Raw genomic sequence first — 27,866 nt, forward strand, 5'->3', positions numbered from 1 at the left:
TCCAGTCTGTCCACTCCGTTGGTTTATCAAAGCTGAAACTCTCTGGTGGGTTGAACTTTGCCATGATTTACACTCTTTGCAAAACATGGGCCACTTCTGATACCATGTAATAAAACACGGAATGTCCAGACACAGGTTAAGTTGTGACTTCAACTTTATCCAGGAGCTCTCTGGTTCATGTCCACAACATACAGGTGAAGACTCACGTAAAAGCCCCTCCCACTGCCGTAACACCCGCCTTGAAAACAGCAACAGCTACATTACGACAGTCGTAAAGCAGAGTACCGTAAACACCCTAATACTTTGACAGTTTCTAATTGAAAGCTACTGGCCAGCTAGCTATAATAAATTGTCTCATCTCATCTCATTATCTCTAGCCGCTTTATCCTTCTACAGGGTCGCAGGCAAGCTGGAGCCTATCCCAGCTGACTACGGGCGAAAGGCGGGGTACACCCTGGACAAGTCGCCAGGTCATCACAGGGCTGACACATAGACACAGACAACCATTCACACTCACATTCACACCTACGGTCAATTTAGAGTCACCAGTTAACCTAACCTGCATGTCTTTGGACTGTGGGGGAAACCGGAGCACCAGGAGGAAACCCACGCGGGCACGGGGAGAACATGCAAACTCCACACAGAAAGGCCCTCGCCGGCCCCGGGGCTCGAACCCAGGACCTTCTTGCTGTGAGGCGACAGCGCTAACCACTACACCACCGTGCCACCCTATATAATAAATTGTGAAAAAGAAAAACCCCAGTACCTTGAAAATTTAATGCATTAAAAATGTTAAAAAATCTCCACTCGAATGTTTTCAAACTTCTCTGCATTCATGCAACACTTCCTCTATTCACCGGTCATGTGGAGAGCCTTAAAGAAATATGATTAAAAAAAAGACTTAATGGATTAAAAGTGCTTTAATATAAACATACTTTATTATTGTTATTAATATGGAAAGTTAATTTACCAGTAGACTGATCGATACTGATAGATTGTATACATTTTTTGGCAGGTTTTAGGGAAACAGACTTGGAAAAGGCAGCTATAACCACCAAGATCAATCACATACCGTAATACAGAGGAAGTTAGCAGTGTATTGCAGATGGTGTTGAGAAAGTGTAAACCTGAAACACCAACACCCAACATCCTGTCTAAAGAGGAAATTCCTGATGACATGCTGACCTTTCGATAAAAACAGCTATGAGAAGTCCACTAGAGTATTTCTCATTGTGCTAGAAAGAGCAAAAGAAGAGCAGAAGTGAAGCTTCAGTCCATGATGAAGATTCTCCTCATCTTCACCCTCTCCCTAATATCAGGTCAGCTATTCATTTTTATTCACCACGTATGAAGTTATTTGTCATGGATTGTGAGAGTATTAACTAGAGTTATAGACATTTAATGAGATTTCCTTTTGATTGACAGGTCCAGTGGGCTGTGTTGATGTAATTGGCTGCTCAGGAGGAAGCATCATTATAATCTCTGATCTGTACTGGAGTTTAGTAAATAGTAATTATATTTGTAAGGTGGAAATGAGTAAGTGCACAGAAATAAAAAAGACAAACAATGGAATAGACCATGTTCAGCTGGAAAGATTCATCCTTTCTAAAAACAAGGAACGTTTGGCAGTGTTTATCAGAAAGCTGAAGCCACAGGATGCTGGAACATACAGAATGGGACGGGGAAGGTCGATTTACACTGATGTGAGCCTGAAAATTGTTAAAGGTTATTATTAATACTGAAACATTTTATCCCGACAACACAAAATTATTGCATCATTCAGGCACAGAGCTGATACTGCTATTTAACTTTTTCTTTTTTTTTGTATAACTGACAGATTCTTGTTGTGTGGGGACAAAAATAATGAACAGTGATCAAGGACAGCAAACCAACATCATCTGTAACTATCCAGCGGAGTACGAGAGAAACTACAAGTATTTCATGAAACTTGGCAATGACAGTATTGAAAGCATTCTATATACTGGAACACAATCTCAGAAGGGCAGATTCTCCATTTCTGATGACAGAAGTGCTAAAGTGCTCAGTGTGAACATCAGTGATGTGAGAGAAGCTGATGAAGGAGTTTATTATTGTGGAGCGGCGGACACAGTGGGCTCAGTCCAGTATTACTCCGACTTCACGAGGATTCAGCTGCATGTTAGAGGTGAAACTTTTATTTTTGTTGTTGTAAAGATTAATGAAATTTTACACTAAGAGATCTCACAAACACTAAATATGTGTGATTTACTGGACAGTATTAAAGTCATATCTAAAATGTAGAAGATTTACTGTGTAATAGTTTTTCTTTCATGTTTTACACAACCACCACCTCCATAGTGACATCAGCAGCACCAACAGAAATCCCATCTGATGCAGAGTATTTCAGGAAGAACTTACTCATTATACATAACTCTCACTCTTTTACTCTGTGTTGATTTGTTTATTCTTTTATTCTGTGTGCTTCTGGTTGATCTCAGTCTGGTACCAAGATACTGCAGGTTCTAATGCACTTCTTCGACAACATGACATCATTACACCAGCACAGAGAATTTCATAAAGAGCAGGAAGCAGCTTTACTGTACACACATACACACTATAACATTCAGGACATGATAATGATTTTGTATAAAGATTAAGCCTCACTCACAACCCACCATATGGGCTGCTACGGGCGGTCTATGGTAAAAAAATTGGCAAAACCTGGCTTGATACATGCGTGACACTTGCATGTGTTCAGCGCCGTAGAAAGTCGCAGACTGCCCGTGGAGACTTTTGGTCCTGCACATGCAAATTCTACGGGTCTTGCGACAAATCAAGAAAGCATACACTACGTACAGGACCCGTACTCCTTTTGTACAACTGAACCAAGTCAGCAGCACGGCAAGTAGGGGCTTTTTGCGATGACAGTAAGACTCATGAGTGACACATGGTCATTGTATGAGTGACGTGCCTCAGAAGTACTACACAAGTATTCCACACTTGCTATTTGTACGGTGCGCAAGACAGAAGTGCATCTCACTTTCTACCCCATGTGTGGTGTGCACACAGCGCACGCAACCTGCACACAGCGCATGTGATCTGCACGCAACACGAGAGACAAGTCTCTGGGTCAGTGGCGGCTGGTAGTCTTTCAAACAGGGGAGGCTCGTTGGTTACGATATTTCCAGATTTTAAAAGAAAAAAGAAAAAACACATCAATTTTGCCCATACTCTTGCCTCTGATCTGGCTGATTGTTGGCAGGGTCACAAACTGTCCAATATACATGATGGTGGTGTTGGGGGGGGGGGGTATATTTTAACATTTTATATTTCAAAATTGTGGCATGCTGTTTAAAAATTGATCATTATTGAAAGCAGCTCTTTGTCAGGAACCTCAGCAGTAACAGCAGAGTGTTCTGGAATAGGCACGAGCACTGACCTTGGGGAGCCAAACATAGAGCTGGGTGCCACACATTTCATTCAAACACACTTTCCCTATATTTTACTTATTTTGACTGAGAAATGTTTTATTGACAATTTTGATAACCCTTCACTTTTAATCCAGGTCTGTAGTGTGAAATGTTCTCGGCTGTGTTTTTGTTTAAAAATGTTTTCCAAATTGTAGCTGTGTTTAATTCATATCCAGAAAAATATATATTCCAATATAATATACTCAGCATAAACATTTTAAATAGATTCTATATTTTTGGTCCATCCATGACATATTACTAAAGTAGCCTATTTACTGTTGTTGATGTGGGTCACTTGCTGTTAGCCAATTCACTTTCTCGTACCAGGAGAGCTGAAAGGAACGAGTATTATTCCCTACCTTTTTCACCAAGTCAATTTGAGGCGTTGGTCTACCCTGCTCTTTAATTTTAATTTTTTCCTCAAAAGGAAGACTGGCAAATGGCTTCGCCAAAATTAAATCAACAATGCTTGGCATCCGTGCGCAGCTTTCTTGCTAGCTGACTAGCCCCCTCAAGTTCAAGTTCAGTCACTCAAATAAACAAAATTTCTGGAACTACGATAGCAAACTTGACAACACTATATTTACACTTTATTTACAATGAAAATATATACAAACTAAAAAAGCTGGTAGAAACCGTATGTAATGAATGAAATCGAAATGTAAGCTGATCTCTTACAATACACCACAGCACTTGCGAATCCGCATGGGACTGAACTGAAATTCACCGCTGCCTGTCTATATTTGAAATGAGCTGTCAATCAAAGAAAATATCCGGCTGTTTTCACCAATCACCAGTCTCCTCGCGGAAAGCTTTGCCATGTCCCTCCCACTGTGAGGCTGGGAGTCCGGTGGGCGGGCGTTTTCACAGTATTTGTCCAATAACCGTCTTGCATTTTGATATTGAAAAGCGCATAGCTCCCAAATGCCACTGAAGTCCACTGAGGCTGGGAGTCCGGTGGGCGGGCGTTTTCGCAGTATTTGTCCAATAATCGTCTTGCATTTTGATATTGAAAGCGCATAGCTCCCAAATGCCATTGAAGCCCACTGAGGCCGGGCTGCATCGCGTTGTCACGAGGGGGAAAAACTCACGCACAAATTAGGCGAACTGGGGAAAGCTATAACGGAATGATTTCGCACTGTAGTGGGTTGAGCACATATATTTCTATGATTCTGGATCTGAAATAGCAATGTTATAAGGTCGGCTATAACATAAGCCTAGCGCAGTTCATCCTACATGATGTTCGTCATTTTTAGAGGAGGCTGAGCCTCCCTCGTTGTCTTAGAGCAATCGCACATGCTCTGGGTATATATATATATATATTGGGGAGGAACCAAGGAACTGATCATGTAGCATTGTAGAAAGGAAGAAGACCACCTCATTTGCTGTTTTTATTTGAGTATATGTTTAATTTACCATGCAAACATCAAATAATAAAACGAGTCTAAGGAAATAACGCATTTTATTGCACTGTAAAAAAAATCCCAACTAAATAGCCCAACAGTTTGGGCACTGAAACACACTTTGACTCTGAGCTGCTGTCCTGCTCCTGCTGAGTGGTGGGATGGGGTGTCGGGATGTCCCTGTCCTCATCACTGAGCATGGCACAATGGCCTGACAGCGATGATGGGATTGCAATGTCCTCACTTCTGGGCATCATTAGCTGAAACATACATGAAAATCAGCATATATAATATTAATTACATAAGCATATAGATACTGAAATGAATGTTTCAAGCATGTGTATTTACCTGTGAAAATCCCTCTGGCGGGGTGCACTGCCTTCTGCCGGCATGAAGGCAAACTTCTCCCTGTCCGTGCAGGGCTCGCCGGTGCTGCTACCATCATCATCAAATTCTTCCTCCTCCTCCCCTTCTGCTGTTTCAGGCTGGGTTACTTCACTTTTGCTCACTTCTTCTTGGGTCCCATTTTCTAAACTTTAAACTGAATTTTTTTTTTCCCACAAAATATCCAATGTTCTTCAGCCGAAAGACAGATGCAGAATACTGCAGACATGCTGGTTTTATACCCACTCCTGGCTTGCATAACACGCAAGTAATGAGTGATTGTAACGTGCTAATCACATGCATCACACACGCTTCACAAGTATGGCCCGAACTCATAGTGCAGGAAACTAGTAAAATGCAAGTCTCACACACTCCACACTCGCTGAACACACACTGATCACGTGCGACAGACATATGCTTTCCACAGGCTAACGGCGCAATTTTTCCCACGCCTCGAGGAAGTCAGGTGTGCGACCTGTACTTGACAAGTACTTTGCCCGAACTCCTTCCCCAAACTTTCCCCCGGGTTCACCATGACCCTGCGGCACAGCTGTGAGCTACCAAACCCTGCGACCCATGCATGTCCAAAACACTTATGGCGGGTTGTGAGTGAGGCTTTCTGGTCATGTATATGTTTGTGCATATTTGTTCCTCTTCTGTATTGCCTCTTTTCTGTCCACAGGTTTTTCCAATGTCATCATCATCATCAGTGTGTGTATCTGTGTGGCTCTGCTGCTGATTGGGGGATTTACACTGATGATCTACAGACTGAGACACAAGAGAACACAAGGTAGAATTTCTTCTCTCTAACACACACAAATTATCTCATGTATCACTGGTAAGACTTGATAACTGTCAGTGTCAGTTGGAAGAAACTGGGCCATTTTCTTTGTGTATCATTCCAGGTTCAACACCTACATCCAAAGACAATGAACAGGTCAGTGTTTATATCTGAATGTGTTTTGTGTGTGTGTGTGTGTGTGTGTGTGTGCACGCGCAACATTGGGCCTTATTTATCAAGCTGAATATGAAGAGAGTTATTCAGAAATCACTCTCAGGAGCATTGACATAAAAATATGTGTGGTATTAATGCAATTACATTTAGTTCAGAAAAAATAATATTTAATAAATTATGAGTTTATGTAAACATACATAGAAGGAAACTCACTCACAGGAACCTTGAATGATTGGTTTCAAATTGTATGAATTACTGTAGCATGATAATTTTTTGATATGGATGTTTTGCACAGCATTTTGTGAATCATTTCATATTAATGACAAAAGAGCAACCCAAAACAAACCCATAAATTAAGAAGAATAAGACAATGCATTCAATTAGGAAAAAAAAAAAATATCACCCGATAAACGGAGGAAGAGTTAATGTTTGCCTATGATAGCTGATGTCAGTAATAGTACTGAAAGTCTAAGTTCAGAGCAGCTGCCAAACATGGCCATGATGGACTACAATTCCCAAGCGCCACAGTGCCCCTCCTCTCCAGAATATTAAGAACGCACCTGTTTTCGATTTCCCAGCTTCCCTATTTTAAGCACTGATCAGACCTTCCTAGCGAAGTATCACTCAGTGTGTCCCACCTGACCATACCAAGCCATTATTTCCAGTTTTAGTATTTCCATGACTTTGACCTCATTTCTTTTTATTTCTGACCTCAGCCTCCGTCTAGTCTCTGACACTCTGTTAGTACATCAACCGTTGCCTGACCCTGACATTGTCCTTCATCTCTAAATATACGGATTTGGCTGGCAGTTTGTGATGCACCCGCTCTCCCCTGTGCCTGCATCCATAAGTGCCTGCACCCTGACAGGATAGTTCACCACCATGGATGCAACAGAGAAGGCAAAGCAAACTGCTCTTAATGCACAGCACCGACTGTCAAGAGAACACCAGCAGATGTTAAGTGAACTAAATACTCGAATGTCACAACTAACAGCTGTTATCTAGCAGGCCCTCCTGACATGTCCTGCGTCCTCCACAAGTGCGGCCACAATGGTTCCTTGACCCGAAAGGTTCTCTGGAGAGTTATCAGAATGCAAGGGTCTCCTCCTCCAGTGTTTGTTGTATTTCACAACCCACATGGGTGCTACTGAAGAACATAAGATCACACAATTCATTAACCTTCTCACTGTCAAAGCAATGAAGTGGGCCAGTGCTGTATGGGAGCGTGGCGGTGAGCACACTACCTCTTCTGATTGTTTTGTTGAGTTATTTAAGTGAGTGCTTGATCATCAGCCTGAGGGCAATGGAAGTCAGAGAAAGGCTACTCACAATCTAGCAAGGAGAGAGGAGAGTGTCTGAATATGCACTAGAATTCTGCACACTAGCAGCAGGAAATGGGTGGAATGAACCAGCACTCAAGGCTACCTTCCACCAGGATTTGAGCCCCGATGTCCTCACCGAACTGGCATGTCATGATGAACAACTATCAGTAGACTCCCTGATTGATCTGGCCATCAGATTGAACCATCTACTCTACAACCGACCCTCCTTGCTACACTCACCTGTTCTTCCACAGCCTCCACAAACCCCCATGCCAATGGAAGTCTCCAATACACACATGTCTCATTCAGAGAGGGAGCGGAGGCATCAAGAAAGGTTATGTTTCTATTGTGGAGGACATGACCATCTCCTAGCACAGTGTCCAGTTTGACTGTCCCGTCCTAGAAAATCAGGCCACCCTTGTAATGAGTCTGGCTCTGACAGCCTGGTGAGTCACAGAATCACTTCAGTACAGCATTCTCTTAAAGGTCATATATTACTGAAATTTCCCAACTCGACCCATGTTATTTCTCCCCTCATGGACTCAGGGACAGAGGGCAATTTCATCTATCATGAGGTAACCCAAAGGCTCAACCTGCCCACGGAAAGACTCCAAAACCCATGAAGCTTGAAGGCCATAGATGGTGGACCCACTGGGGAGGAGCTCATCACTACTCATACCACACCCATAGAAATTCAGGTCGGGGCTCTTCTTATTGATCATATCTCCCTGTTTGTCACCCATACTGCTCATCAAGCCATAGTTCTGGTTTTCCCTTGGCTACAATGACATGATCCACTTATTTCCTGGCAGTACCATGAATACTTACGATAGTCATCCTCATGTTTTCATGAATGTTTACAGCTTCCATAAGTCACCGTGGCTTCCACTTCTGTGGAGAGCCCCTCATCTGGGGGCATCGAGCACGTTCCCGCCTGTTATCATGAATTCAAGGAAGTGTTCAGCAAAGTTAAAGCCAGTGGTTTACTGTACCTCTTCATTGTCCATATGACTGTGCTATAGATCTCTTCCCAGGCACGACCCCTCCATGTAACCACATTTACCCGCTATCCACCACAGAGCAAGATGCGATGGAAGAATGCTGTACGGTATGTCCAGGAAGCACTGAAACAGGCATATATTGACTAATGCAGTCAAGTGTCTTGATTGGGCTGCACATGTGCATTCTGTGCTACGCACTTCCTGGTTCCTGAGTTGTTTGTGATGAGTCCTTTTTTCCCACGAGTGTTGGCGTTAATTACTAATCTTTAAAAAAAAATTTCTACAAATAATTTTCCAGTATCATCTTCATTTTTATTGTACTGTCACTTTCCTTTTTGTACTTTCCACTTTCTCTTTCCTTTTTCCATTTTTTTCTTTTTTTGGAAGAACGCCGAGACCGGAAGCTTTCTTTTTCTTTTTTTTCTCCTCCTGCGTAAAGACCACAAGCGGAGGCCATCCACATCGGATCTGCTTTAATATCAACAGATCTTTGATTAAGGTACGTGAATCTTTTCATCATGGCACACCTTCAGCCTGTTCAATGTGCTGAGTGCAGGATGTTTACTCATTCTTCCTCCGTCGCTAGCGATAGCTTTATTTGTGCTAAGTGCAGATTAGTTAGCTCTCTGACAGAGAAGATTACAGTGCTAGAAGTGCGTGTCCAGGTTTTAGAGAAGGTCAGTGAGCATGAGAATAGTGTAGTTTCTGCACAGGAAAGTCTGGATTCCCTAGGTGGAGTTAGTAATTCCCCAACTCTGGCATTAGAGCCCTTACAGCGGGGCGAAAGGTTGACGGCTCGGCAGCATAAGCGTAGAGCCAAAGCTACCGCTGAGGCTCACCCACGGGAGCACTACTCCTCTCCGCGTCACGTGTCGAACAGGTTTGCTCTCCTTAGTGATGCACCCACTGAGAAACGTGAAAGAGCTCTGGTTATAGGGGACTCTATCATATGGCATGTGAAATTAGCTCAGCCTTTAGGGGCACCAGCAGCTTTAGTCAGGTGTTTACCAGGAGCCAGGGTGCCAGCAGGTACTCTTAGGGTCCTAGGCAAGCACAGGTTCTCAAAGATAGTTATCCATGCAGGAGCTAATGATATCTGCCTTCATCAGGCTGAGGTTACTAAGAGTAACTTTGTAGAGGTGTTTAAATTAGCGAAGGCGATGTCCAATGCTGTAGTATGCTCTGGCCCCATCCCAATGCGGCGTGGCGATGTAGCTTACAGCAGGTTATGGTCGCTGAACTGCTGGCTGTCCAGGTGGTGCTCTGAAAACAATGGGGGCTTTATAGATAATTGGGCTAATTTTGAGGGCACTGCTGGCCTGTTAGGGCGGGACGGTATCCATCCCACTCGGGAAGGTGTTGCTCTCATTTCCTGCAGCATAGGTCATAGTCTCAGAACAGGCCTACTTAATTTCTGACAATCCAGAGCCAAGGCCAGGGAGCAGACGAACAGGCTAAACCGACTGTCTGCTAGCTGCACAGTCCTCACTCAGGGTCCACTACATCGAGACTGTGTCTGTTCCCTGAGCTCAACAAAAAAGTAGAAATATTCAGAGAGTTTGTTCCAGTAACCTAATCAATATAAAATTAGATCATACTTACTGTACAGCTGCTGCCAGCACCTTTGATCTAAAGGTGGGGCTATTAAATATTAGATCTCTTACATCTAAAGCGGTAATGGTTAATGAACTCATTACTGATCAGGAGTTTAATGTACTTTGTTGAACTGAAACATGGATTAAGCCAAATGAATATATAGCATTAAATGAAGCGAGTCCTTCTGGATACAGTTATATACACCAGCCTCGTCTAACTGACAGAGGAGGAGGCGTTGTGGTTATTTATAATAATTTTCTAGGTGTAACACAAAAACCTGGTTATAAATTTAATACATTTGAAGTTCTTCATACTCATATAATGTATGTAGCCTCGAAAAACAAGTCTACCCAGTTAATTCCATTACTTATTATTTACAGGCCCCCGGGGCCATATTCTGAGTTTCTTTCTGAATTTGCAGATTTTATCTCAGATCTGGTTATTTCCTTAGACAAAGCTTTAGTTGTCGGAGATTTTAATATTCACTTCGATAACCCAGAAGAATTTTTAAAAACAGCATTTGTTTCCATTTTAGATTCAGTAGGGATTAATCAGAATGTCATAGCAATGACCCATACCGATGGTCACACCTTCGATCTAATACTAACATTCGGGTTAAACGTAGAAAATATAGTCATACTTCCACAGTCTGAAGTTATCTCAGATCATTATCTCATTTCATTCAAACTATGTCTGAGTAATAATATATGCACCTCACCACGCTACTGTATTAAACGTACATTCACGTCAACTACTGCACAGAGCTTTATAAATGATCTCCCAGAGTTATCAACTTTGACTGGGTCACTGTCAGCCCCTGCAGAACTTGATCAGGCAACTGAATGCTTAGAGTCAACATTCCGCCATACCTTAGATAATGTAGCTCCTCTTAAATGGAAAATGGTCAGAGACAAAAAATTAGCACCCTGGTATAATGATGACACTCACACATTAAAACAGACCACTCGAAAATTGGAACGCAAATGGTGTCAAACAAAATTGGTAGTGTTCAAATTAGCGTGGAAAGAGAGCTTCCTGAAGTATAGAAAAGCTCTTAGTGCTGCGAGATCAACATATCTCTCCTCCCTAATAGAAGATAACAAAAATAATCCTAGATTCTTATTTAATACTGTAGCAAAATTAACCAGGAATAAGTCCACTATAGACACATGCATACCTGTAGTATGTAGTAGCAACGATTTCATGAATTTTTTTAATGACAAAATTGAGAATATCCGACAAAAAATTCAAACTACTAATTTAAGGTCAGACCATGTAAGTGACCCTGTAGTTAACAATATAACTGTATCAGATCATCAATTAGAATGTTTTACTCCCCTGAAAGAAACTGAATTACTTTCATTAATCTCGGCATCAAAAGCCTCAACTTGCGTACTAGATCCCTTACCTACACGTCTGTTCAAACAGGTAATACCTGAAGTAATTGAACCGCTTCTAAAAATGATAAATTCTTCTTTTATGATTGGCTATGTACCCAAATCCTTTAAACTAGCAGTTATCAAACCCCTGATTAAAAAACCTGACCTTTATCCCTGTCAGCTGTCCAATTATTGGCCAATATCAAACCTCCCATTTATCTCCAAGATCCTTGAAAAAGCTGTGGCACAGCAGTTATGCTCCTATTTACATCGGAATAACATCCATGAAATGTATCAGTCAGGATTTAGACCTCATCATAGCACAGAGACAGCTTTGGTTAAAGTAGTAAATGACCTACTGTTGGCGTATGATCAGGGCTGTGTCTCGCTGCTTGTGTTGCTTGACCTTAGTGCAGCATTTGATACCATTGATCATTCCATTCTTCTGGATAGACTAGAAAATGTTGTGGGAGTTAAGGGAACGGCCTTCTCCTGGCTCAGCTCTTATTTAACTGATCGCTATCAGTATGTTGATATAAATGGTGATATTTCTAGATGTACTGAGGTAAAGTTTGGTGTTCCACAAGGTTCTGTCTTGGGTTCACTGCTTTTTTCTTTATATATGTTACCTCTGGGTGATATTATTCGTAAACATTGTATTAGTTTCCACTGTTATGTTGATGACACACAGTTGTATGTTTCTGCAAAACCTGATGAGAGACACCAGCTTAATAGAATTGAGGAATGTGTAAAGGATATTAGACACTGGATGCTTATTAACTTCCTTCTGCTTAACTCTGACAAGACTGAAGTACTTACAGAAAAAACACATGAATTTCCCATGTATTTCACGTGATCACGTTACCACATGTGGTAACATGTGGAATACATGGTATCAGATTTTGTAACATGTTACCATGTAGAGGACATGTGTAAAACATTCCCACATGTAATTCACGTAAAATTGGGCCAAAACCACACATTTCCCATGCGCAAATAACATGTTTCCCATGTGCAAAACACATTTTCCACATATTTCACATGTGAAAAATCACATGTGAAGTTCATGTGGTTTTTGTACTCGGACCACATGCAGCTAGAAGTAAGTTTTCTGATTACACAGTAAATCTGGATGGCCTTTCTGTTTCTTCACGTGCAGCAGTAAAAGACCTCGGAGTGATTATTGACCCCAGGCTTTCATTTGAAACTCACATTGATAATAAAATCTCAGAAATATTTCAAAGATAAGAAATTTAATGTCACTACGTGATGCAAAAAAACTAGTTCACGCTTTCGTTACCTCCAGGTGGGATTATTGTAATGCCTTACTGTCTGGATGTTCCAATAAGTGGATGTTCCAATAAGTGCATAAACAAGCTCCAGTTAGTTCAAAATGCAGCAGCAAGAGTCCTTACTAGAACTAGAAAATATGACCACATCACCCCTGTCTTATCCACACTCCATTGGCTCCCAATCAACTTTCGTATTGATTATAAAGTACTACTATTGACCTTTAAAGCACTGAATGGTCTCGCACCACAGTACCTGAGTGAAATTCTGGTCCTCTATGACCCGCCACGCCTACTTAGATCAAAAGATGCAGGCTATCTGCTGGTACCTCGTTTAGTCAAGGCTACATCAGGGCCAGAGCCTTTTCTTACAAAGCCCCACAGTTATGGAACAGCCTTCCAAGTAGTGTTCGGGAATCAGACACAGTCTCAGCATTTAAGTCTAGGCTGAAAACATATCTGTTTAGTCAAGCCTTTTGCTAATGGTGTTTATGAGGTAAAGGAGTAGATCTGGAGGGTCCTCTGACATAGAGTGTTTTGGTAAACTGGGATGTGTGGATGCTGTCAGTCCCCCACTCGCTTGCTCACTCGAGTTTGTTGACAGTGTAGTGGCTGGCTGCTTTATGTCCCCGGGGCACCCTCATGCCTGTGTTACCTTCTGGCTCTCCCCTTTTAGTTATGCTGTCATAGTTAGTTGCTGGAGTCCCTGCTTGTACTCAATGCAATATGTATACTTTTCTTACTTATTGAGGTGACATTGGGCATACCTAACAACCTGTGTTTTCTCTCCCTCTCTCTCTCTCCCTCCCCCCCCATAAATCTGTCCCTCTGGGTTACATGTTGGTCCTTGGATCGAGATGCTGACCTCTTCTGCTCCTCGGACCTGCTTGATTCATCCTGGTGCCCTGTGTCTGGTTGGGGTCTCACTGTATCGCTCCTGTGGAGGACGGCCCCATGAGGACAGTTGAAAGTCACACCTGGAGGACGCTCTGGACTCTTACAGTAATGCTTTTATGGCTGAGGACTACAGTTGACTTGCTCACTTTAGGACTGCAGTTGTCATGAACAGTTTTGCACTCAAGTTTCCATCAATGAAGAGTTTATAACATCAACGAAACTGTCTGCATGTTAAAACTGTTAATGTTATAGTCATGCTGTCTGTTGTTGCCCAAATGAGGATGGGTTCCCTTTTGAGTCTGGTTCCTCTCGAGGTTTCTTCCTCATGTCGTCTGAGGGAGTTTTTCGTTGCCACCATCGCCACAGGCTTGCTCATTGGGGATAAAATTAGCTCATGTCTTAAGTCGTTCAAATTGTGTAAAGCTGCTTTGCAACAATGTTTATTGTTAAAAGCACTATACAAATAAACTTGACTTGACTTGACTTGATATGTCCACCCATCCACTTCTCCAGCATCGGCCAGCTTCTTTTTCATGGAGAAAAAAGGAGTGGGTCTGCACCCATGCATTGATTATAGAGGGTCAAACAAAATCACCTTTAAGTATCCCTACCCTCTTCCGCTCGTGCCTTCAGCCCTAGAACAGCTCAGAACTGCCAGCATATTCATGAAATTGGACCTGCAGAGTGCTTACAACCTGGTAAGAATCCAGAAAGGTGATGAATGGAAGACTGCCTTTCGTACAACCACAGGACAATTCAAGTATTGTGTGATGCCATATGGACTTTCTTACATGCCCACTGTCTTCCAGTGTTGAATAAATGACATTCTCCATGACATGTTCGGATGATATTATCGTGTACATAGACGACATTTTGATCTATTCCCCGATGAGGACACCCATCACAAATATGTTACCTCAGTGCTCACCAGGCTCCTAGACAACTGACTCAATGTAAAATCAGAAAAGTGTGAATTCCACATGACTCAAATTTCGCTCCTTGGGTACATCATCACTGCTGAAGGAGTGATCATGGATGCAAGCAAAGTCTCAGCAGTCACTACCTGGCCCACACCCTCTCCCATCAAAGAGCTCCAATGTTTCCTAGGATTCACTAACTTTTATCGCCGATTCATCAGAGGGTTTAGCACCATCACTGCTCCTCTCACCTCCCTGCTGAAAAAGAGACCCAGATGCCTCCAGTGGAACCAGGCCATGGAGGAAGCTTTTGAACAGCTCAAGGCAGCACTGACCTCAGCATCTATCCTTCAACACCCTGATCCGACCAAACCTTTCACAGATGCATCAGAGACTGGGGTGCGAGGATTATTGTCTCAATGCTTTGGGGAGAAACTGAAGCTACACCTCATAGCCCTCTTCTCCAAGAAACTTTCACCGGTGGAACAAAATTATGATATTGGTAACCAAGAGCTTTTTGAGATTAAGCTGGGCCTAGAAGAATGGAGACATTGGCTAGAGGGAGCCACCCATCTGTCTACCATCTTTACAGACCACAAAAACCTTGAATACCTTAAGACAGCTAAATGGTTAAACCCACATCAAGCAAGATGGACACTATTTTTCACCCAATTCCAGCTCACCATCTGCTACTGTCCCAGATCCAAAAACACTAAAGCCGACACACTCTCTAGAATTCATACAAAAGTGAACCAAGAACCTACTCCTATCCTGCCACCCAACTGCTTTTTCAATGCCATCACATGGGAAATAGATAAAGCTATAGCTGAGGCCCAGCCATATGACCCTCCTGACACCTGCCCTCCTGGCCTCATGTATGTTCCACTGCAGGTCCAAGGACAGCTCATCACCTGGGCCCATTCATCCCCAGCCACTGGACACGTCAGTAGTCAGAGAACTTATCAGCTCCTTTAAAAAAAAAAAAGAAGCCCAATAGCATCTGTACTTCCTCCGCAAACTGAGGAGAGCAGGAGTCCCGGCCCCCATCATGCACACATTCTACAGAGGCACCATCAAGAACATCCTGACCAGCTGCATCACCGTGTGGTACGGCGCCTGCACCGTGTCCTGCTGCAAGACTCTGCAGCGCATCGTGAGAGCAGCTGAGAGGATCATTGGTGTCTCTCTCCCTTCTCTTATGGATATCTATAACTCCTGCCTCACCCGCAAAGCCATCAGGATTGCAGGTGACCCCACCCACCCATCTCACAGCCTCTTCAGTCTGCTGCCGTCGGGGAGGAGACTGCGGAGTCTCTGGGCCAAAACCAGCAGGCTCAAGGACAGTTTCTTTCACCAGGCGGTCAGGAGGCTCAACTCCCTCCCTGTTCTGCCCCTCCCCCCCTTTCCCCTGCCACAGATTCTGCCTGCATGCCCCCCTGCCCCCCCTCAGCATCTGACATGTCACCCTCACAGTTTCCCCCCAACACACACACACACACACACACACACACACACACACACACACACACACACACACACACACTCTCAACGTTCATTCACACACTGAACTCAGGGACTGCACATTTCACTTTTACCTCACTTATTTGCACTATTCTGCACTACCTCACCTTAACAGCTATTAGTTTATTGTTTATACTGCTTATTTCATGTTTACCTGCTATACCTCAAGTGCCCTTGACTGTTTATTTGCTCCAATTTATCTAGGTGTGTATGTGTGTGTATATGTGTATGTATACGTGTGTGTTATCTAGAGTGTTTATACTGTTTATATTGTTTATTTCAATTATTATATTTTTATTTATTGCATTGCCTGTTTGCACCGTGGGTCAGAGAGGACTGAAATTTCATCTGTGCTGTATGTTGAGCATGTATAGCATATTTGACAATAAAGTTGACTTGACTTGACTTGAAATAAATATTGGTGGGAAAACATGATATCAGAAATTAATCAGTTTGTTTCCTCCTGTTCTGCCTGTGCCCAGGCTAAGGTGCCCAGGGGCTCCACCCACAGGCAAGCTCTGTCCTCTACCAACGCTTCAAAAACCATGGTCCCACCTAGCCATAGATTTCATCACAGATCTATCCAAGTCACAAAACAATACCGTTATCATGGTAACCATAGACTGAGTCTGCAAAGCGTTAAAACCCATTCCCCTGCCCGGGTTATCCACAGCACTTGAAACGACAGGACTCCTTTTTTCCCCCATGTCTTCCAGTACTACAGCATCCCAGAAGATATTGTGAGTGACCAGGGCCCTCAGTTTACATCCATGGTTTGGACCAGCTTCATGAATGAACTAGGGATTTCAGTGAGTCTGACTTCAGGATAATCACCCATAATCCAATAGCCAAATGGAATGTGCTAATCAGGAGATCGGGTGATTTTTGAGGGTATTTTGCATGGAAAACCCAAAGGACTGTTCACAATTCCTCCCATGGGCAGAGTATGCATGAAACTCAATTACGCATTCGGCCATCCAGCTCACTCTGTTCCAGTGCATCCTTGGATATCAGCTACCACTGTTCCCGTGGGATGATTCACCCACTCAAATCCTGGCCACTGACTCCTGGTTCTAGGAATTAACAAGTGTGGGAAGGGGTTCACCAATGACTTGAACACGTAGCCAGCAGGTGAAAACACTATGCTGACAAATGCAGAGGGGATACGCCCATATAATCACCCGGTGATAGGGTTTGGGTGTCCACCAAAGACTTGCAAAACCCCGGTACATGCCGTAAGCTCCAAGCATGATACATTGGTCCTTTCAAGATACTCCACCGAATCAATGAAGTGTCTTATACATTAGTATTCCCACCACGTTCCTATATGGCACCCACTTTTCAAGTATCATGCCCAAAGCCCACCATCCAACATTTTTTTTTTCGTTTCTGTTTCCGGTTGAGAGTATGTCGTGTGCATTCTGGCTGCCACTTCTCACCAGAGCTTTTTTTTTATTTTATTTTATTTCTTTTTCAATTTTCTTTTTTTTTTCTGTGTGTTTGTGTAGTTTGATGTTTGTTTGAGTGTTTTGTCCGCCGGTTGTGGTGTAGCTCCGGACCCAGTTTTGGGCGTCAGTTCCCTCCAGGCCTTAGTTCACTGTGGGCGATGCCTGCGCTCCCAGCTGTGGACTGCAGTGAGCTCATTGCTCATTTAACATCGTGGTTGTCCAGCGCTCTGTGCTTTAATGCTTGGCGTGATGTTCCGAGCGATGTTGCTCGGTGGCGTTGCGGCGGCTGTGCAGGCGGTTTGGGACACACCAGCTCTCTGCGTGTCAGAGCTTCTCTGCTCGCTTTGTAGATCCATGGCGTGGTGTTCGAGCGATGTGGCTGACGGCGTCACGGCGGCTGTGCTGGAGATGTGGGACTTGTTTTCATGCGCCTTTTGGTGGGACTGTGGCTGCTACACCACGGGAATTACATCCTGACCCCTACTTGGTGGACTTTTTTTTTTTTAATTATTTATTTATTTATTATTTTTTATTATTATTGTTTTTCCTTTATTTTTTATTTTTATTTATTTATTTATTTATTTTCTTTGTTTATAATTGTAAAGCGTCCTTGGGTTTCTTGAAAGGCGCTATATAAATTCAACTTATTATTATTATTATTATTATTATTATTATTATTATTATTATTATTATTATTATTATCCCTTAACCACCAACAGACCCACCTGTGAACCTCCACTACCCCTAGAACAGGAAGGGGAACCACTATACCAAATTCACAAAATCCTCAACTCCCATTGCAGACAAGGCTGTTTGGCGTATCTGGCCAACTGGGAGGGGTACAGTCTGGAGGAATAAAATTGGGTTCCCGCTAAGGAAATCCTAGACCTCACACAAGACTTCCACAATCAACATCCCAATAAACCAGCACTCAGGAAAAGAGGTCGCTCCAGGAAAGAGATCGCTCCCAAAGTAAGCATGTCGGGGGGGTGTTCTGTGAGTAATAGCGCCGAAAGTCTAAGTTCAGAGCGGCTACCAAACATGGCCACGATGAACTACAATTCCCAGGCGCCACAGTGTCCCTCCTCCCCAGAATATTAAGAACACACCTGTTTTCCATTTCCCAGTAATCAGCTTCCCTATTTAAGCACTGTTCAGACAAACAAACCTCGCAAAGTCTTGCTCAGTGTTTTTCACCTGGCCATACCAAGCTGTTATTTCCAGTTCTAGTATTTCCGTGACTTTGACCTCATTTCTGTTTATTTCCGACCTCGATCTCCATCTAGTATTTCCTGCATCTTTAAGTGCATGCACCCTGCCAGCTGATGCACTACAATGGCTGAGCTGTGTTACTGGAACATTTAGCACACACCAAGCTTAAAGCCCTCTTTCACCATGTAGTCGTTATTTTTAATTTGTTGTTTTCAGCTCAGTGAAAATTTTCTTGTCTTTTATGGAGTTTCCTTGGCATCAATAAATGCAAATCAGCTGTGTGTAACGCTATTGACAATCAATATGTGATTGGCATTTATTTATTTATTTATTTATTTATTTATTTTAATCTGGTGAGGGTTTTTTCAGATGTTTCTCTTTTTTTCAGTGTGAGATGAAGCTACTTCACCAAAAGGTGTTTTTTTTCACTGCTTTTTACTAATCTTAACAAGAAGTGCAAATATTTGCAGAGGGCACTGCAAATACACATAATTTGGGGAGATTTTATATTATATATATAATATATATATAAAATATATATTACCCCTTTTCCTTCTTTTCAACTCTCAGGTTCCCTCTGCTGCTTGTGTCTATGAGGAAATTAATCACACCAACCATGTTTCAGCCACAAACACTGAACTTTATATAAATGCTTCATCACCTTCACCACCCACTAACACCCCCGATAGAGCGATCTCTTCCACAGTACAACCACCTCAAGACCAAAATCTCACTTACACCACGGTGACTTTCCAGAAGAATCCAGATGGTGCTGCAGTCACCTTCAGTAAGGAGGAACCTACTACTGAATATGCCACTGTCCAACACCAACCAAGACTGGAATAATTCGATTATGTTTTCTGCAAATACTTTTAACAAAATATTAATTATATAATTTATTGTATTTAATCAAATAAAAAGTAGTATTAAATATACAAAAAAATTTGTTTTTGTATACAATATATTTTTGTTGGCAATTTTGGACATGCTACTGTTGTAAAATAACAAATAAATATCCCCTGGTATGACATTAAATGTGTTATTTCCTAATGTAGGCATCCATGTGCCAACTTTAATTTGGTTTGAAGTTTAGTTATGCAAACCGTCATGTTTATAGTAAGTTGTGAGGAGGAATATGGAGTATGTTGTGACAATATTGAGAGAACCGTCCCAGCAGTGACATAAGAAAAAAAAAATCATTGTGAATTTCAGACAGTCTGATCTGCCCCTGCTTATATCAGCCAGATCAGGTCAATGTTTGTAGCTACATTCTCATCATACTTAACTGGCATTAAATTTTATTCACAGAGTATTTGGTGATCAATCTTGAGCTCAGGTTACTGTTTGTGCAGTGTTCTGTTTAATCTGGGTTCTCTGGTTTCCTTCCATCTTCTAAAAACATGCTGAAAGGTGGATTGGTGACTCTAAATTGCCCCTAGGTGTGAACGAGTGTGAGAATACCGGTATGTGTGCATGTTGTCCTGTGATGGACTGGCATCCCATCCAGGGTGTATTCCTGAGCGTTCATGGGAGATGCTTCAGATCCACAGTGACTCTGATTCGGATAAAGTGGCTACTTAAGAAGAAGACGAAATGAACATTTGTGGAATTTATTAGCCAAGCTGTATTCAGCATGCTTTTTAGCTCTGACAACTTTGTTGGAGAAGGTTATGTTTTCGTCTGTGTTTGTTTGTTCAGTTGTTTGTCTTTTCCCAACATAACTCAAAAAGTAATGAATGGATTTTGATGAATTTTTGAGGAACAGTGGGCCATGGAACAAGAAACAATTGATTGGATTCTAATGCAAATCCAGATATGTATGCAGATCCAGGATTTATTTTTGTCTGTTCCCAAAATAACTCAAAAAGTAGTGAACAGGTTTTGATGAAATTTTTATGAAAGGTCGGCCATGGGTCAAGGATTAGATTTTGATGAAAATCCAGATATGTGGCTTGGCGGAGGTATGCACTCTACCAAGTGCCCTTTTAGTATTAATAAGTAAATCCCTCATGCAGGTTGCATCACATTCATCATGGACAATTCCCCTCGACCACCAGAGGGCATCTCACATCTATTTTTGAATGTTGTATCTATCAGTTCCTGTGTTTGTGCACACCTGTTTTGTGTTCCCCCTGATTAGTTCCCATATACAGTGCTGAGCGTAAATGAGTACACCCCCTTTGAAAAGTAACATTTTAAACAATATCTCAATGAACACAAACAATTTCCAAAATGTTGAAAAGACAAAGTTTAATATAACATCTGTTTAACTTGTAACGGGAAAGTAAGATTAATAATATAAACTTAGATTACACATTTTTCAGTTTTACTCAAATTAGGGTGGTGCAAAAATGAGTACACCCCACAACAAAAACTACTACATCTAGTACTTTGTATGGCCTCCATGATTTTTAATGACAGCACTGAGTCTTCTAGGCATGGAATGAACAAGTTGGTGACATTTTGCAACTTCAATCTTTTTCCATTCTTCAATAATGACCTCTTTTAGTGACTGGATGCTGGATGGAGAGTGATGCTCAACTTGTCTCTTCAGAATTCCCCATAGGTGTCCGATTGGGTTCAGATCAGGAGACATACTTGGCCACTGAATCACTTTCACCCTGTTCTTCTTCAGAAATCCAACAGTGGCCTTAGATGTGTGTTTAGGATCATTATCATGTTGGAAAAGTGCACGACGACCAAGGGCACGGGGTGATGGTAGCATCTTCTCTTTCAGTATGGAGTAATATATCTGTGAATTCATGATGCCATCAAGGAAATGCAGCTCCCCGACACCAGCAGCACTCATGCAGCCCCACATAAGCTCACTGCCACCACCATGTTTCACTGTAGGCACCATGCATTTTTTTTTGTATTCCTCACCTTTGCGACACCATACAGTTTTGAAGCCATCAGTTCCAAAAACATTTATCTTGGACAAGAATGGGTTAACATTCCTATCCCTAAACTTGAGCAACTTGTCTCCTCAGTCCCCAGACGTTTACAGACTGTTGTAAAGAGAAAAGGGGATGTCTCACAGTGGTAAACATGGCCTTGTCCCAACTTTTTTGAGATGTGTTGCTGTCATGAAATTTAAAATCACCTAATTTTTCTCTTTAAATGATACATTTTCTCAGTTTAAACATTTGATATGTCATCTATGTTCTATTCTGAATAAAATATGGAATTTTGAAACTTCCACATCATTGCATTCCATTTTTATTTACAATTTGTACTTTGTCCCAACTTTTTTGGAATCGGGGTTGTATAATGGAACAGAAAATAGTGCACTACATAGTAAATAGGGACTATAGTTTCAGACTTGGCTACTATCTTTGCTTCCCATCCCTAATAAACAAAGAGGTGGAACTCAGTACCTATCTTATTACCAACCTGTGACAAATCCCAGGCGGGATGCAGATGAAACTACAGACAGTGTTTACTTGGCAGAAAAAGAACAAAAACTAAAAAAAAAAAATTCTCATAAAATATTAGCCCAAAGCCAAACAATATAAGAAAAGGAAGGCTTGGAGAACTCAATGAAAATGCAAAATGGACACAGTACAAAAATTACGATACCAGCATAACAATAAACACAATGGTTAACAACAAGGGAGCCTAATGGCAGAGCTTATACAGTGCTCAGCGTAAATGAGTACACCCCCTTTGAAAAGTAACATTTTAAACAATATCTCAATGAACACAATTTCCAAAATGTTGAAAAGACAAAGTTTAATATAACATCTGTTTAACTTACAACCCTGATTCCAAAAAAGTTGGGACAAAGTACAAATTGTAAATATTTATAAACAGAATGCAATGATGTGGAAGTTTCAAAATTCCATATTTTATTCAGAATAGAACATAGATGACATATCAAATGTTTAAACTGAGAAAATATATCATTTAAAGAGAAAAATTAGGTGATTTTAAATCTGTGAACACAATTCACCGTGCCATCCGCCGTTGCCAGCTAAAACTTTTTTGGAATCAGGGTTGTAGTGTACTATGTCACGGAACCCCTGATTCATCAATAAACATACCCAGCCTTTTTACAATACTCTAGTATACATGTGTCAGAAAGAAATGTTTCTGATTTTTACTTATTGATTTGATTGACTGAAACAGATGTTCAAGAGAAATGGTTGCTGTCAAGGTACATGACACATCTGCATGGTGTCTGTCTGCAGCCTGCACAATCTATTGTGTGCAAAACCTACAGAAAAAGCCCACTTTAAAAATGTCCCCTACTACAAGGCAAGCTCAATATTATGCACAGTTAAAATTAAGAAACATTACACAAAATAATTTAATTTTGACACTCAATCAACTGGGGAAACTAATTTGGAGTTTCTTTCTTTCCTTCTTTCTTTGTTTATTTCACCAAATGCTCAGCCCTCACTAACTTTTGTATTTAACAATTTCCTGTTTTGTTAAAAAAAAATAAAGACTCATTGTACCAAGGGGAAGCATTAGTTTCGTAACTGACTGTATGGCTTGTGTACAGAAATCCATGACTCATTTCAGTAACTGTAGCTGTTCAAAAGAATGGTTTTCATAATATCTTTCAAATTCTTGCAGTTGCTTTCTTTTTCTATTAAAATTTACGTCAAAGTAAATTATATTTGCAAACCAAAATTCTGAGTTCTGTATTTTACAGGCTTCACTGAGTTTACCACAAGGTGACACTGAAGGATTTCATATTTAACCTAACCTTTATTTGTCACATGCACACTTCAAGCACAGTGAAATTCATCTTCTGCATTTAACCCATCTGAAGCAATGAACACACGCACACAATCAGAGCAGTGGGCAGCCACACTGTCAGGGGTTAGGTACCTTGCACAAGGGCACCCCACATCAACCTAACTGCATGTCTTTGGATTGTGGGGGAAACCGGAGCACCAAGAGGAAACCCATGCAGACATGGGGAGAACATGCAAACTCCACACAGAAAGGCCCTCGCCGGTCACTGGGTTCGAATCCGGAACCTTCTTGCTATGAGGCGACCGTGCTAACCACTACACCACTGTGTCACCCCAAAGGGTATTTGCTAACCACTACACCACCGTGCCGCCAATCAAAGGGTATTTAATTTTTAAGAAAGCAACTCGACCCCCCCCAGGATATGTCAATGAATTTATTATGAACGTATCAGATGTATAACCAAGTATAAAATAAAAACATATCAAATATATACAAAGACAATTATGCTAATTTAGTAGGATGTACTTGAAATACGGAGGTGTGAATCCAGGAGTAGGACTTCTGTCCTCGTCCGGATACCAGGTTTGGATCACTCTTAGTTTTCCTCCTATCCTTCCACAGGTCCAGCATGATTGAATCTTGCCTGGCTTCACCTTCAGAGTCTTTGGGGTACATAAGCTTCTACATGACAGCTACCGGTACATGGTGATCCACCGCAGTGGATCGGAGATCAATATCCTGCTCAAACAAATAATTGAGGGAGCACCAAACAGCTTATGACTGAAGTCAAGAAAACCTTTCTATAGTTCCCAAAAAGACAACTTTAACATCAAAGAGGCCTAGAAAGAAGAATGGAGGGAACACCCCCCTACAGGTGGTGACCTAGTCACTGACCCCACTGAACCATCTTACCAGAAAGCAGTGGACATAAGCCAGCAGGCTACAGTCACGGCATGGCAGAACAGCAGCCATCCTGCACTGTTGGGGCTCCCATGACTCCCCCAAATGCCCAGCATGCGCTATTTCCCCACAAGACACAGACCACCTAGTGTTGCACTGCCCAGGAACAGCAGTACCTGGGGAGTACAGGATGATCCACCAAGCTGGCCAAACTTTTGTTGATTGGATTGCAAACGTAAATTTGGAGGTGTGAGGGAAAAAAAAAAAACATATGCAACTACTAGTAGGATGTACTGTGTATGTTTTGCTTGATGAAAAACGTACTAGGATTCTTCCTAAAGATGAAGTTGCAGATGACAGGTGAAACTCTTATTCACACTGTTTAAAAAAAAGAATGTCTAAATTAATTTTCAGTAGCATGAAACTTTACAAAGACTGTGTGTAATTTAGAGTTGTGCCTCTCAATATTAATTGTTTCATGGAATTTTACACTAAATCCTTTTTTTTTTTTTTACAAGTGAGAGAAAAAAACAAATACCAGATTTTACTACCACCAACAGTAAGAATATAACAAAGTATCAAAGGAAATCAGGGATACAGCACTGAGCTTAAGTTTTGTGCTCTCTTATATATTTCTGTATCATTCTTTATTAAATAAAAAAAACAAGATAAACACAGTTCTAAGTGTTTAAGAGTTGCGCTGTAATGTGCAGCCACTGTGCTCTGAACATTAACTTGCATCAATACCAAAATGTTAACTACAAAGGACTGAGTCGCCTTCATGTTTTCACCACTTGTGGTGAAACGCAACAAATTAACAAAGTGAACAAAGAAACAAATAAATAAATGATGAAGCAAACAGTATGTCAGAAAGAACTTTGGGTGAGTTTCATGCAGCTCAGCATCACTGACGAATATCGTATGTGAGAAAAGAGGAAATGACAGAAGTATAAAAGGAGAGAAAACATCAGCACAAAGCAGAAGCGAGGATCAGTAGAACTTTCCTCAGAGAAATAGAGCGCATTTCAACAGAAATAAAGAAGTGAAGTGAAGCTGAATTTCATTCCAGGATGAAGATCCTCCTCATCGTCACTCTCTCCCTGATCTCAGGTCAGATATTCTCCATTAGTAACTCCATGTTAAATTATTTATCCTGGATTGTGAGAATATTAAAAGCTCAGTGAGGTTACAGTCGTGAGTGAGATTGTCTTTTGATTGACAGGTCCAGTAGACTGTTCTGATGTGATTGGTTACTCAGGAGGAAGTGTCACTATAATTTCTAACATAAACTGGCATGCACACAATAGTAAATATATTTGTAAGATGGAAGGAAACAACTGCACTGATAAAATACATGCTGATACCAAACGCAGCAAAGTTCAAGATGGAAGATTCAAGTTGTATTCAAATACAAAAAATAATTTCACAGTATTGATCAGAAAGTTGAAGCCACAGGATGCTGGAACATACAGATTTGGATTGGGGAATCAGAGTAACTCCACTGTGAACCTAAAAGTTCTTAAAAGTAAGTAAATATTTCAACCTTTTTATTTTTTAAACTAGTACATTCTCTTAAATATATTTATCACCCACAAAAAGTCAAAGCAGTAACAAGGTATTTCAGAGCTAGTACTTTTAAAAACTCTGCAGGATATTACACATTTATGAAGCTTATGAACTGTTATGTATTTCGTTTTATTTGTTTGTATAATTGACAGATGCATCTTGGGGGGTGCCAAAAATAATGAACGCTTATCTTGGCCAGAATATCACCATCACCTGTAACTATCCAGGGGAATATGAGAGAAACAACAAATATATCAGCACAGTGGATGATGACAATATTATTAAAAGAATTCTGGACACGAACACAAACCTGAAGAACGGCAGATTCTCCATTTCTGATGACAGAAATGCAAAAGTTCTCCGTGTGAACATCAGCGACGTGAGAGAAACTGATGAAGTATTTTATTTACTTGGCGTGTGGATTGGAGACGGGTCAGTCAGATATTACTCCTACTTTATCGAGATGTGGCTACATGTTACAGGTCAAACTTTTATTTTTGTTATTTTGAAAATAAATGTTTTCACAAATCATTTTCACGAGAACTAAACCTGTGTGTACAGCCAGCATTAGAGTTTTGTCTCAGTCACAGCTGTTTTAAAAGTTATCAACAGCTAACATGTCCATGATTTTTGTGATTTTATACATTAAATAACAGGAGTGAGCGCACCGACAGAAACTCCAGTGTGTTTCAGTAAGAACTCACTCTTTATACATCACTCATTCTTTCATTCTGTATTCATGTTGAATGTGTTACTGTCCACGGAGTTTGGTTGGAGGTTGTTGCAGGTTCTAATGTCCTTTTCTACAACATGGCATCATTAGACCAGCACAGAGACGTCCAAAAAAATCAGGAAGTGGCCAGCAGCCCTACTGTACACACACTACAAAACATGTCTTAATATGGTCATGTATGAAGATGGCATGTTCGGTCTGTTCCTGTTCTGTATTGTCTCTGTTTCTGTCTTCAGGTTCCACTGCCATCATCATCAGTGTGTGTGTCAGTGTGTGCGTGTATCTGCTGCTGATTGGAGGATTTGCACTGGTGAGCTACAAACTGAGACAAAAGAGAACACAAGGTATATTACACACACACACATACACACACAATGGTGCTTGAAAGTTAGTGAACCCTTTAGAATTTTCTATATTTCTGCATAAATATGACCTAAAACATCATCAGATTTTCACACAAGTCCTAAAAGTAGACAAAGAGAACCCAGTTAAACAAATGAGGCAAAAATATTATCCTTGGTCATTTATTTATTGAGGAAAATAATCCAGTATTACATATCTGTGAGTGGCAAAAGTATGTGAATCTCTAGGATTAGCAGTTAATTTGAAGGTGAAATTAGAGTCAGGTGTTTTCAATCAATGGGTTGAGTGTGAGTGGGCACCCTGTTTTATTTAAAGAACAGGGATCTATCAAAGTCTGATCTTCACAACACATGTTTGTGGAAGCAGGGGCGCAGATAGGATTTTTGAACTGGGGGGGACTGAGCTGTCAGCAAATGATTCCATTTTGTGTATATATGTATGTGTGCGTATATATATATATATATATATATATATATATATATATATATATATATATATATATATATACTACCGTTCAAAAGGTTGGGATCACTTTGAAATGTCCTTATTTTTGAAAGAAAAGCACTGTTCTTTTCAATGAAGATCACTTTAAACTAATCAGAAATACACTCTATACATTGCTAATGTGCTAAATGACTATTCTAGCTGCAAATGTCTGGTTTTTGGTGCAATATCTCCATAGGTGTATAGAGGCCCATTTCCAGCAACTCTCACTCCAGTGTTCTAATGGTACAATGTGTTTGCTCATTGCCTCAGAAGGCTAATGGATGATTAGAAAACCCTTGTACAATCATGTTAGCACAGCTGATAACAGTTTAGCTCTT

General features: G+C 41.1%; 2 protein-coding genes across 5 annotated transcripts in view; both read left to right on the plus strand.

Moving 5' to 3' along the window:
* Nucleotides 1–1,243: 1,243 nt before the first annotated feature.
* On the plus strand, nucleotides 1,244–19,634 carry LOC132896274 (uncharacterized). Its single transcript, XM_060937007.1, has 6 exons — nucleotides 1,244–1,319; nucleotides 1,426–1,725; nucleotides 1,838–2,164; nucleotides 5,919–6,026; nucleotides 6,142–6,173; nucleotides 19,344–19,634. The coding sequence occupies exons 1-6, from the start codon at nucleotides 1,277–1,279 to the stop codon at nucleotides 19,617–19,619; spliced, it is 1,086 nt and encodes a 361-aa protein (XP_060792990.1). The 5' UTR covers nucleotides 1,244–1,276; the 3' UTR covers nucleotides 19,620–19,634.
* A 5,739-nt stretch (nucleotides 19,635–25,373) lies between these two features.
* The window catches only part of LOC132896276 (polymeric immunoglobulin receptor-like), a 13,329-nt gene continuing 10,836 nt past the window's right edge, over nucleotides 25,374–27,866 (plus strand). For 2 of the 4 annotated variants that reach the window (XM_060937008.1, XM_060937010.1), the window contains exons 1-5: nucleotides 25,374–25,490; nucleotides 25,603–25,905; nucleotides 26,099–26,428; nucleotides 26,603–26,638; nucleotides 26,916–27,023. In XM_060937008.1, coding sequence (XP_060792991.1) covers nucleotides 25,451–25,490; nucleotides 25,603–25,905; nucleotides 26,099–26,428; nucleotides 26,603–26,638; nucleotides 26,916–27,023 — 817 coding nt within the window. In that variant the 5' untranslated portion in view covers nucleotides 25,374–25,450. Of the gene's footprint in view, nucleotides 25,491–25,602; nucleotides 25,906–26,098; nucleotides 26,429–26,602; nucleotides 27,024–27,866 lie in introns of those variants that run through there. The other 2 variants (XM_060937009.1, XM_060937011.1) reach the window with 2 other exon arrangements.

The sequence above is a fragment of the Neoarius graeffei genome, chromosome 13 (genome assembly GCF_027579695.1).
Source record: "Neoarius graeffei isolate fNeoGra1 chromosome 13, fNeoGra1.pri, whole genome shotgun sequence".
Lineage (NCBI taxonomy): Eukaryota > Metazoa > Chordata > Actinopteri > Siluriformes > Ariidae > Neoarius > Neoarius graeffei.

What these genes read in the sequence shown, in the direction of transcription:
- LOC132896274 (XM_060937007.1), top strand. Translation starts at nt 1,277, where the DNA reads ATGATGAAGATTCTCCTCATCTTCACCCTCTCCCTAATATCAG. An exon ending in GAGCCTGAAAATTGTTAAAG is followed by an intron (nt 1,726 to 1,837) that starts GTTATTATTAAT and finishes TATAACTGACAG; the next exon opens with ATTCTTGTTGTGTGGGGACA. An exon ending in CATCCAAAGACAATGAACAG is followed by an intron (nt 6,174 to 19,343) that starts GTCAGTGTTTAT and finishes TTCAACTCTCAG; the next exon opens with GTTCCCTCTGCTGCTTGTGT.